Raw genomic sequence first — 12,144 nt, forward strand, 5'->3', positions numbered from 1 at the left:
GTAAAGGAGAGCAGGCCTGGCGGCTGTCTGGGCCAGTGTTTCCTGGGATGGAGGTCTCCGCCCACCCCACTGAAGAACGTGGGTGGGGGGTGGGGGAAGGGATGAGAACTACGCCTGGGCTGGTGGGAAAACCCAGCCGGCCGCCTGCAAACCCGCGCATGCACAGTAAACAGTCCACCTCCCGGTACCTGGGCGGGCTCCGGGATCCCCGGGATGCTCAGGAAAGAATGACAGCCCTGCTCTGTGTGGAGTCTCTCACCGGACCTGGAACTCAGGGATCCGGGCCAGGTCAGCTGGAAGGGAAGAGACGCCTCTCCACACCCAGCCAGAGGTTCACCGCGAAAGGGAGGCCACCGCCCCGCCCCCGTCCCAACCCCGCGTCCTAAAGCTCCTCCAGCAGAGCCCGGTATTCCTCCTCTTTGAGGAGTAGCGGTTCCAGCAAAGCGGACTCTCCCAAGTCCTGCAGCTCCCCCGGGGCCTCCGTTTCTAGGAAAGGTTGCGCCTGCTGCAGAAACTCTGGGGTCTCCAGCAGCTCATCCAGCAGGACGCGGGCCCCTGAGGTGGAGCTGCCCCGACTTGGGCCTCCCACGCCCCCCTGGCGACCTGGGGCCCCTGGCCCCAGCCCCCCCACGGACTCCCCTGGGACGTGGGCGGCGCAGGCACACCCTGGCCCTGTGGCTCAGCTGGAGCGGGCCCAGGCTGTCCCACCGAGCAAGGGCCCGGCAGGCTGTGGTGCTGCGGGTCCTGATCCCCCCGGCCTTGGCTCGGGCGCAGAGGCCACCCCCGGGGAGTCTGAGGGTGTGAGAGCCCCTTCCGGAGGAGCCAGGGCAGCGTAGGCAAAATCCCAATCCCCGCGTGCCGGGGCAGGTTGGGAAATCCCTGCTGCCTGGGCAGCCTGGCTGGGCTGGAGCGGGGCGACGGCCCCTGCTCCCTGGCTCACGAAAGCCCCCTGTGGGAGAGCCCCCGGCGCGCAGGGCATGTGGGGTGCGGGAAGCCCCGTTCCCCACGCTCCGGTGTGGGTGAAGGCCACTGGTGAGGGAGCGGAGGGGGGGGCACCCGCCGGGGGCCGCGTTGCACAGGCCGCCTGTATGCGCGGGTGCCCTGCCACCCTGGCCTGAATCCGGGACTCCGGGAGGCCCGTCTCTCTGGCCAGTTCTTCCCGGGTGGCGATGCCTGGAAAGCGATCCTGCTGGAAGGCTCGCAGGAGCAGGGCGGTCTGGGACCGGGTGACGGCGGTCCGCTTTCCCTGCCTTTTTGCGGGCGGCGTTTCCAGGGCCGAGATTCCCGCCGGTGCTGCCTCAGCTGGCGCGATCTCTCGTTCTGAAACCAAATCTGGACCCTTGGCTCCGGAATGCCGATGGCCCGGGCCAGCTCTTCCCTGGTGGCGATGCCCGGTACGGGTTCCGCTCAAAGCAGGCTCGCAGGGCCTCCCTTTGGCTCGGGGTCCAAACGAGCCTCCTTCGCCGTCCTCGTCCTCGGGCTTCCGCCGGGAGGGCGCCGTCGGCAGGGGTCGGGAGAGCCATGGCGGGGAGACCTGGCCGGAATTTCGCGGACAGACACGGGCAGAGAGAGGCCGGCGGGCTCCCGTGCCCCTCAGTCGGCCTGTGCACGGCGCGCAGGTCCAGCCAGGAGGCCAGCCCAGCCGGGTTACATGGGTATACACGTGCCATGGTGGTTTGCTGCACCAATCAAGGAGTGGTTTTGACTTTCAAGTCTTATTATTAAATAATAAATGCAGTTTGTAAAGGTATAGCTGTCATAGTGATTTCTTTGATGAATCTGGATAAACTGAATTGAAAAACCTTTTGGAAAGGATTCACCATTAATCCTTTCATGATATTTCAACCTCCTCCCGTGAATCACAAATGTCCTTAATAGTAATCCTTAAATGCCACTAAGGACATTTGTGATTGATGGGAGGAGGCTGAAACATCAACATCAACAGGAGTTTGGAAGAAGTTGATTCCAGCCCTCGTGGATGACTTTGAGGGCTCAGGATGTCAGTGGAGGAAGTCCCTGCAGATGCGGTAAAAATCGCAAGTCAACTAGAATTAGAGCCTTATGATGAGATGAAATTGCTGTAAACTCATGATGATACTTGAACAAATGGGGAGTTGCTTCTTATGGATGAGGAAAGAAAGTATTTTCTGGAGATGGAATCTGCTCCAGGTGGAGATGCTATGAACATTGCTGAAATGACAGCAAAGGATTTAGGATATTCCATAAACCTGGTTGATAAAGCAGCAGCAGGGTTCGAGAGGGCTGACTCCAGTTCTGAAGGAAGTTCTACTGTGGATGAAATGCGATCAAACAGCATCACATGCTACAGGGAAATCTTTTGTGAAAGGAGCAGGGTACCAATGCAACAAACCTCATTGTCTTATTTTAAGAAATTGTCACAGGCACCCAACCTTCAGCAGCCCCTACTCTGAGCGGTCAGCAGCCATCAATATAGAGGCAAGATCCTCACCAAGAAAAAGATTATGACCTGTTCAAGGCTCAGACATTTGTTAGTATTTTTTTTTTTTAGCAATAAAGTGTTTTTAATTAAGGTATGCACACACAGTTTTTAGACATAAGGCTATTAACATACTCATTAGACTACAGTATAAACATAACTTTTATATGCACTGGGAAACCAAAAAATTTGTATGACTAACTTCATTGCAACATTTGTCTTCTTGCAGTGGGGTCTGGAACCAAGTCCACAATACTTCTGAGGTGTGCTTGTAGGTTTTTTGTTGTTTTACGTTTTGAGATGAGGTCTCACTCTGCCACCAAGGCTAGAGTGCAGTGGCATGATCATAGCTCACTGCAGTCTCGAACTCCTGGGGCCAAGTGATCCTCCCACCACAGCCTCCTGAGTAGCTAGGACTACAGGCATGCAATATTGCACCTGGCTAATTTTTATTTGTAGAGATGGGGTTTCACTGCTGCCCAGGCTGGTCTTAAACTCCAGGGCTCAAGCAATCCTCCCACCTTGGCCTCCCAAAGTGCTGAGATTACAGGCATGAGCCACCACACCCAGGTTATCTGTAGTTTTTAAAACAAAAATATACTTTAAAAGTTAAAAAATATTTTTACAAATGTATATATCTACCATAATAGTATCACACAGAATGGTTTTACTGCTGTAAAGATTCTCGGTGCTCTGTGTATCCACCTCTTCCTTCCCCTTGGTTCATGGCAACCACTGATCTTTCTACTGTTCCCATAGTTTCACCGTTTCCAGAATGTCATATAATTGGAATTGAACAGTATGTAGCCTTTTCGGATTGGCTTCTTCTCCTAGCAATACGCATTTAAGTTTCCTCCTTGTATTTTTTTGTGGCTTGATAAATCATCTCCTGTTAGCAGTGAGTAATATCCCATTGCCGTTATACTTTTGTCAAGATTCAGAACATACAACGTGAAGAGTAAACGTGAATGTGCACTGTAAGCTTTGAGCGATAATGAAGGGTCCAGGTAGGCTCCTGGTTGTCACAGGTGCACTCCTGTGAGGCAGGAAGCTGTAGTGAGGAGGCTGTGTGTGGGGAAAGGGACACATAGGAAGTCTGTACTCTCTGCTCCGTTTAGCTGTGAACCTGCACTTCTCTAAAAAATAAAGTTTATTTATTAAAACTAAAAAACAAAATATTAAAAAATTAAAAATTACAATATGTCATATACTTTCCAAATCACAAGACAAAGACATAATAAAACAAAATGTAGAAAACAACAAACATAGGAATAAAACATCAGTGACAGAAGGCAGAAGACAGAAAAGCAGAGCCAAACACATTATGTAATTATTAGTTATATTCATTTATGCTAACTTATATTGATTTAACATATTAATTTTCACTCAATGGCATTAAAGGAGGTTTGAGGAATTTGCTCGTCACCTTCTGGATGAGAGGACTCAATAATATTAACTCATTAATTTGCTGTAAATTATTTTAAAATATGCTCACATTTCAATACAAATTCCATGAAGAATATTTTGGAACAAGAAAATGTGATTTCAAATTCATCTGACGAACAAACACACACTGAGAGCAAATATTACAAAACAAATCTGTAAGATATTTAAGGTCATTATAACTTTTCAAAATTAAACATTTGATATGGCACAAAAATAAACATATAAAAGAAAGAATTAAAAACACAGAAACTTTGTGTAATTTTGTGTAGTAATGGGGTAACACTTTAAACCTACAAATCAAGAATAATTATCCCACTGGTGGTATTATTGGAGTAATAAATGAAACTGCCTAAAATGTAAAGTTCTTACACATTTGAACACTATGTAAAAAACACAAGACAAACAACTGGGGACATTTTTACAATTATGTTACATAAAAGCTAAAATCCTTATGACATATACAATGTATAGAACAGTATGATTACTGCTATTATTAATACCATTACGATTACCTAGTCTTCCCGCACACCAGTCCTCTTCTGGTGCCCTGTGGTGAAACAGAGCCCTCCGTCTCTGGCCACAGGGAGGGATCCAGCATTAACCCTAACTCTAACTCCTAAACCCTAACAACCCTAACTCCTAACCCTAGCCCTAACTCCAACCCTAAACTTTAACCCCAAACCCTATCCGTAACCTGAACCTGAACCCATATCCCTAACCCTCTAACCCTAACCCTCATCCTAATTCTAAGCCTTCACCCTAACCCCAACCCTTACTGTAACACAAACCCTTTAATCGTAGCCCATAACCCTAACCCAAACCCTAAATCCTAACCCTAATCCGACAGCAACCCATCACCGTAACCGCTAACGCTGACCCAAAACATTAACCCTAACCTTCAAATGCAACCACAACCCACATCCCAAAGCTGACGTATCCTAATCCATAACCCCCAACCCTAATTCTAATCCTAACCACAACCCCTAAACCCTAACTCCTTATGCTAACGCCATCCCCAACCCCAACATTATACCCTAATCCTAACCCTCACACTGACAGCAACCCTAATTCTCACCGTAACAATCATAAACCTATCTTTGGATTCTAGGCCGTGACCCTGAGTGACCCTACCCTGCTCCCTTGTTACACATTCCCATTTCACCATGCCGTATTTGGAATCGAGCCGTATCACTCCACTGCTGCAAAATCCTATTCGTCAAGATCCTGTATATCTTACCTTGCCTCAGCGGGTGTCTGTCTTTGACACGTTCTTCAATACTGCTCTTCCCCATTAAACTACTGTACTCAGGGGAAAAACGTTGCCACACTTGTGTGCACCACTTGCCATGGATTAACACACGTCCTAAAGGAGTAAGCCAAGGATAGACATTCAGTTCAATATTTTATTTTAATTTTGTTGGGACATAGTAGGTGTATGTGATTCCTTCAGTCTTAAAGCAGTCACCTTCTCCCACCTATGGCTCCCAAGGTTATCACAGGGGTCCTCACCACTTCAGTATCACAGGATCTGAGAAAATGTGGAAGGCTTTACGTCGTCCTGTGTAAGGGCCAGGCCCGTAAGGATCATCACTTGCATACTTTGTTTTGTTTTTGAGACGGAGTCTTGCTCTGTCGCCCAGGCTGGAGTGCAATGGCGCAATTTTGGCTCACTGCAACCTCTGCCTCCCGGGTTCACACAATTCTCCTGCCTCAGCCTCTAGAGTAGCTGGGATTACAGGTGCACACCACCATGACAGGCTATTAATTTTTCTATTTTTTAGTAGAAATGGGGTTTCACCACATTGGTCAGGCTAGTCTCAAACTCCTGACCTCGTGATCTGCCCAACTCCGCCTCCCGAAGTGCTGGGATTACAGGCGTGAGCTACCACTCCCGGCCACATGGGTACACATTCTTCTGCAGAGCTCAGTTATCTGATACACCCACAAAAACAGAGGGCTGAGAAATGCAGTCTGTGTCCAACAGAAAAAGCTGTGAATTTTGTAGAACACATTTAGCCAGTCTCTGACACACAGGATTTCTCTCTTGTGTGAATTCCCTAATACCATTACACTTATTTTTTTTTTTTTTTTTTTTTTTTTTTTGAGATTGGAGTCTCACTCTGTCGCCCAGGCTGGAGCGCAGTGGCACCATCTCGGCTCACTGCAAGCTCCATCTCCCAGGTTCACGCCATTCTCCTGCCTCAGCCTCCTGAGTAGCTGGGACTACAAGGTGCCTGCCACCACGCCCAGATAATTTTTTTGTATTTTTAGTAGAGACGGGGTTTCACCGTGTAAGCCAGGATGGTCTCCATCTCCTGACCTCGTGATCCGCCCGCCTAGGCCTCCCAAAGTGCTGGGATTACAGGCGTGAGCCACCGCGCCCGGCCACACTCATTACACTCTTAGGCTTTCTCCCTTGTGTGAATTTCTTGATGCCTCCTGAGGTCTGGCTTCTGCCAAAAGGTGTTTCCAACACTCACACAGCCACAGGGCTTTCCCTGTGTGACTTCTCTGATGGGTAGTAAGGCTTGACTTGTGGCTGAAGGATTTCTCACACTGGTTACATGCACAGGGTTTATTTCCTGTATGTATCCACTGATATGCTGCAGGATTTCATTTGCTACTAAGGCTTTTCACACCTTCAGTATGTTAACAGGCCCCTTCACCTGAGTGAGTTCTGTAATGTACAGTGAGGGCTGACTTCTGGTAGAAGGCTTTCCTACATTCTTTGCATTCATATGGTTTCTCACCTGTGTGAGTTCTCTGATGTCTATTGAGAGTTGACTTCTGGCAAAAGCTTTTCCCACATTCTTTACATTCATATGGCTTCTCCCCTGTGTGAATTCTTTCATGTATCATGAGGGATGACTTCTGGTAGAACGTCTTCCCACATTCCTTACATTCATGGGATTTCTTCCCCATGTGAATTCTTTCATGTACAGTGAGGGCTGACTTCTGGAAGAAGGCTTCCCTACATCCATTACATTTATAAAGCTTCTGTCCTGTGTGAGTTTTCTGATGCCTGCTGTAGTTTGCCCTCTGACGAAAGGTTTTTCCACATTCGTTACACTTGGAAGGTTTTTCTCCTGTGTGAGTTCTCTGATGCGTGGTAAGCACTGACCTCTGGTAAAAGGATTTTCCACATTCATTACATTCGTAGGGTTTCTCCCCTATGTGAGTACTCTGATGCATCCTCAGGTTTGACTTCTGGCTAAAAGTTCTCCCACATTCATTACACTCATAGGGTTTTTCACCTGTGTGAGTACCCTGATGCATCCTGAGGTTTGACTTCTGGCTAAAGGTTTTTCCACATTTATTACATTCATATGGTTTCTCACCTGTGTGAGCTCTCTGATGTATAATGAGAACTGAATTCAGGCAAAATGTTTTTCCACATTCATTACATTCATAGGGTTTTTCTCCTGTGTGAGTTCTCTGATGTACAGTAAGTTTTGACTTCTGAGCAAAAGTTTTCCTGCATTCTTTACATTCATATGGCTTCTCACCTATGTGAGTTCTCTGATGTACCGTGAGGGCTGACTTATGGTAGAAAGTTTTCCTACATTGTTGACATTCACATGGCTTCTCAACTGTGTGAATTCTCTGATGTACAGTGAGGACTGACTTCTGATAAAAGGTTTCCCCACATTCATTACACCTATATGGTTTCTCTCCTGTGTGAATTCTCTGATGTACATTGAGGGCTGACCTCTGGTAGAAGGTTTTCCCACATTCCATACATTCATAGGGTTTCTCTCCTGTGTGTATTCTGTGATGATAAATAATGGCTGACATTTGGCAGAAGGTTTCCCCACATTCATGACATTCATAGGGCTTTTCCCCTGTATGGATTCTCTGATGAACAATCAGGTTTGACTTCTGACAGAAGGACTTCTCACATTTGGTACTTGCAAAGGGTTTCTCCTGTGTATGTGTTCTCTGATGATTTGCAAGGTATGATTTCTTAATGAAGGATTTCTCACATTGTACACATTTATAGGGTTTCTCTCCTGTGTGTATTTTCTGATGTTTGGTAAGCTTAGACTTTTTACAGAACACTTTCCCACATACACAACATTCGACATTTATCTTCCGGGAAGTGATTGCTGACTTATCGCAGGATTTCCCACGCTCACTGTAAGTACACGCAGTCTCTCCACCATGACCCTTGTCTGCCTCAGTGCTGAAGGCTTTTCCTTGTCCGCTATACTCAAAAAGCTGCTGCGCCATATGAATCTTGTTATGGTGACTAAAATACTCATGACATGTGAGAGATTACCCAGTTATACTTTGAACATCAGGTTTTCCTCCTGCCTGCATTTCATGAGGCTCAATCGAGATACATATGTTCTGACTTACATTTAACTCCTCAGGCCTCTTTCCTGAATAGCTTGTGTTATTTACCATCATATTTGGAATATGGTTTAAGCTCAAATTAGTATTTTTCCTAATTCAACTGTTTCCTTGGTTGATGTTTTGCTGTTGGTGATTGCAACTTGCCATATATGTCTATGATGAATTTCCTGGCTTCTTTCAATTATGTCAACTGTCTGGACATCTGCAACGAAGAAAAAACAAAACAAAACAAAGCAAAAATCCATGAGCCACACACAAGCATTTGTTATGGAATGTGAAGACTCAATGAAGTTACTTTCTCTCCTAGTGGCATAAGATTCTTTAAAAATCAATAATCAGGACTGGTTTTATAATCACATGGCTGTTCCTACTAACTTAATATTAGAAATTACATTAATAGATTTTCTAATGTGAAATTATGTTTTCACTGTTGTTTCATTAAAAATATTTGGTAAAAAATACTCACCTACACCTAGTTGTGATTTTCCCCTAAGGGCTTATCACCTGCCAATTGTTTTCTCTATTGTTTTTCTCCATTTCATTCTTGGAACAATGGGAGGCATCTTGTGCTATTTTTCTCATTCTGCATTGAAGATGATAAGGTATTCCTGGATCAGCTACCTGCAGGTGCCCACCATGGCCACTTGTCTTCAGGACCAGATTTTACACCAGTGCTTCTTTAGCTTTCATGCTTCTCTGGGAATGTCTATAGCCATCTGGGCATTTTTCAAATACAAAATCTCTCCTCCAAACTAGGTGAAGACTGCTTCTTTCAAATTTCTAATTTAACCTGACTCGCTTAGCTTCTCAGAACTGTAATAGGTACATGAAGCTCCACTCCACCACTGTGGGCATCCCGTCCCTGCTGGTCCTAAGGATTCAGTTCTGGAACTCGGGTGGGGTTCACCATCTTTGAAAAATCATTTATTGGCTCCTTCCAAGATGAACAGACCCGATATTCTCCCCCCCAAATTCTTGGCACATCCATCCCTGCTTCATAATTCAATGCTTCTGAAGGCTTTTGTGTGTTCAAGTTTCAGCTGTCTCCTAGTTTCAGAGAAAAATGGGGTCTCTTGTACACTTCTCATTGTCTACTGCCAAACAGAAATCTCAGCCCTTCAACATGAAACCTTTGCTTCAATAGGCTTTGGAATCCAGAATCTCCTGGTTCTCTTCCAAATTCCAGGCCTATCCTGCTCCATACTCTTATGCTGGGTCCTCCTCACTGTAAGGATTTCTGATGTCATTATAAAAAAAGCCTCACTATGAGATTGCTCTTATTTTTTGTTCAACTCCCTAGGTGACCTCCTTTATAATTATCATTCTAAACACCAGCATTGACTTACCGATTTTTAAGTTTGTATCTCCAATTGTGATGTCCACTCTTTACATATATATTTATATTCACCTACTATGTGCCACAATTGGAAAACAGTTCAATTGAACTGGAGCTATGCCAAAGTTAACAAGGCCTCTGACACTGCATTGTCTTACCATCTTTCCTAAATTATATCCCTTTTTTACTCACTCTGGTTAAATATTCCACATGGTTCTTTTACAGCTACTTAACATACATTATTTGGTTTCTCTTATTACGATGTACACTTTATGAAAAAAGACATTATTTTGACCATTGCTGTTATAAATCCCAAGTATAAAGTTACCATGGCTTACAAGCTACTCAATTAAGATGTGTTGAAAGAATCAATGGATGTATGAATAAATGTCCGGGGGGAAAAAACAGTCCATGAAAATGGAGGAAAAGAAAACAATTCAGAAAATTGAGAAAATGAATAGCAAAGAAACATGTCTAAGAAGAGCAAGGTAGGGACTAGATTGAGTAAATATTTTAAAATACTCGCAAAATAAAATACAGGGATATATGCATGAAACCCCTCCTTGGAGATGATAGAATTCACATGTTTGATGCATAAAGACCAGCTGTCCTCAGGTATGGGACCTGGGAGAAAAAGTGGTGAAAACAAGTCAACGATGCAAATATCTGCCGGGCTTTACTCTTCCTGGCTTCCCTGCCCAGGATGCAGTTGACTAACCTGAGAGGCACTGGTTTGCCCATTCTTCTCCTAGCCATGGCTCTGATCCTTGCTCCAACTTGAAGATCACCTCAGGTTTGGAAACGCAATGGCCTGGTAACGGGAAATAAGGGAGGACTTAGCCAAACTGCAAAGTAAGGTCCTTTTCAGAATGACAACAGCTCGGTGTCAGAAGCTGTATAATGAAGGGGCCTACCTGAATCTTTTGTTAGAGAGGGTTGACACATTCTTCACATGGAATAGCACTAAGCCTTATAAATGCCTCCTATATTTACCAACATGGAAGTAAGTGCTGCTTCTGGGGGTTACTGGGGAGCTTCACTCACCCAGTGACACCAGGCTGCTGTAGGTCTCCAGCATCACGTCCCTGTATAGAGTCCTCTGTGCATCATCCTGGTCCTGCCACTCCTCCCAGGTGAAGTGCACGGCTACCTCCTCAAAGGACACGAACTCCTGTAATGGCACATTTCTCCTCAAGTCATCAGCCCAGGGTCACAAGACAGGAATGTCAGAGTTCATTCTTCTGTAGCGGCATGTCTCTGACGTGTATCTTGCATAAACTGTAGCTTCTCTGTACTGTATATGGAGAAAGAACAAGCAGAGTAGAAGTATCCTGCCACTATCATGTTTTGTTAATAAAATAGATTACAAAGTTTACCTTGTAGATGTAGAATCATCCTTATTGTGAAAGATAAAAATAGAAAAAAATTCTGTGATCTGGTATGGTGACAAAAATTATAAACACATACCTAGAACAACATGATAGATGAATTAATAGAGACAAGTTTAACGTCGACTGCAGAAAGAAAGTAGAATACAGTTCTATATTGCATTAGAAGGTTGCACTTCATTGAAAAACCAAAGATGCTTAGTACTTCATGTGAACCATGTGTTCTCGTGACTATGAGGCAACACCGGAGTCTAGTCATAAGGACACGAAGAACACATACCATATTAACGGAACTGCACACAGCACCATGTCTAGCTGAATGATCCCAGGCTGTGATGAGAGAGAACACAACACTGAAGGAACTGATTATGGAGTGAGTCTGCATGTAAATATCTGACCTAACTCCAAAAGTTATTTTAAAATTATTTATAAATTAAAATAATGTACATAAGCATCTGAACATTTCCTTCCTCACGCCCAATGACTGCTTGTGTCCACCCTAGGGTGAACACTCCTATTTCCCTAACCACCGGGTGTAAATAATGTGTAAATCTGTGTAATGTTTACACTCATCTGTGAGTGTAATGTGCGTAAATACCTGTAAGAACAAGTATGTTACATGACCAAATATGCCTTTTCACAGTCGCCTAGAGGGAGAATGGGTAAGGACTTCGAGGAGATTCAGAGGGGAAGAAAACAGAGTGATAGATGACCACATTCATCCTATCACAAAGCAGTGAGAACACAGAACAGGAAAGTAATCCTTAAAAAGGAAAAGGGGAAAAGAAAAAGAATTTGGTGCTAATTTGCTGTGCAGAGGGTAAAATGCGGAGTTTCACTTTCAGATGATGCAGAATCATGTCTAGTGAGGTAATGGCACTGTAAATTTAGAAAATTAAAAATATGATGACTAAAAGTGACACAGACTTAGATTATATGGGAAACATCTGAGGTACCGTACGTGGGGATGTCCAACTAGCAACTGGATATACAATTCCAGAGTTCAGAAAAGATATCTAAGCAGAAGATAAATATGTAGAAAGTATCAGAATTTGTAAGGTACTCGTAGCCATCACAGTTTAAGAGACTGAAAGAAAAAATGAACAAATGCAGAATCTTTTTTTTTTTTTTTTTGAGACGGAGTCTCCCTCTGTCCCCCC

At 44.7% G+C, this 12,144-nt stretch overlaps 2 protein-coding genes and 1 pseudogene across 2 annotated transcripts in view; all 3 read right to left on the bottom strand.

Moving 5' to 3' along the window:
• Window positions 1-333: 333 nt before the first annotated feature.
• LOC108516797 (double homeobox protein 4-like) lies at window positions 334-1,620 on the bottom strand (annotated as a pseudogene).
• A 4,781-nt stretch (window positions 1,621-6,401) lies between these two features.
• LOC108516798 (zinc finger protein 658B-like) lies at window positions 6,402-8,160 on the bottom strand. The gene has a single exon (XM_017854437.1). The coding sequence runs from the start codon at window positions 8,132-8,134 to the stop codon at window positions 6,554-6,556; it is 1,581 nt and encodes a 526-aa protein (XP_017709926.1). The 5' UTR covers window positions 8,135-8,160; the 3' UTR covers window positions 6,402-6,553.
• Window positions 8,161-8,316: 156 nt separating this feature from the next.
• The window catches only part of LOC108516783 (zinc finger protein 717-like), a 21,868-nt gene continuing 18,040 nt past the window's right edge, over window positions 8,317-12,144 (bottom strand). The window contains exons 4-6 of the mRNA XM_017854411.1: window positions 10,641-10,767; window positions 10,315-10,407; window positions 8,317-8,462 (exon numbers count right to left, since the gene is read on the bottom strand). Of these exons, the coding sequence (XP_017709900.1) occupies window positions 8,335-8,462; window positions 10,315-10,407; window positions 10,641-10,767 (348 nt within the window). The 3' untranslated portion in view covers window positions 8,317-8,334. The remainder of the gene's footprint in view (window positions 8,463-10,314; window positions 10,408-10,640; window positions 10,768-12,144) is intronic.

This window comes from Rhinopithecus bieti, unplaced genomic scaffold, assembly GCF_001698545.2.
Source record: "Rhinopithecus bieti isolate Rb0 unplaced genomic scaffold, ASM169854v2 scaffold_39375, whole genome shotgun sequence".
NCBI lineage: Eukaryota > Metazoa > Chordata > Mammalia > Primates > Cercopithecidae > Rhinopithecus > Rhinopithecus bieti.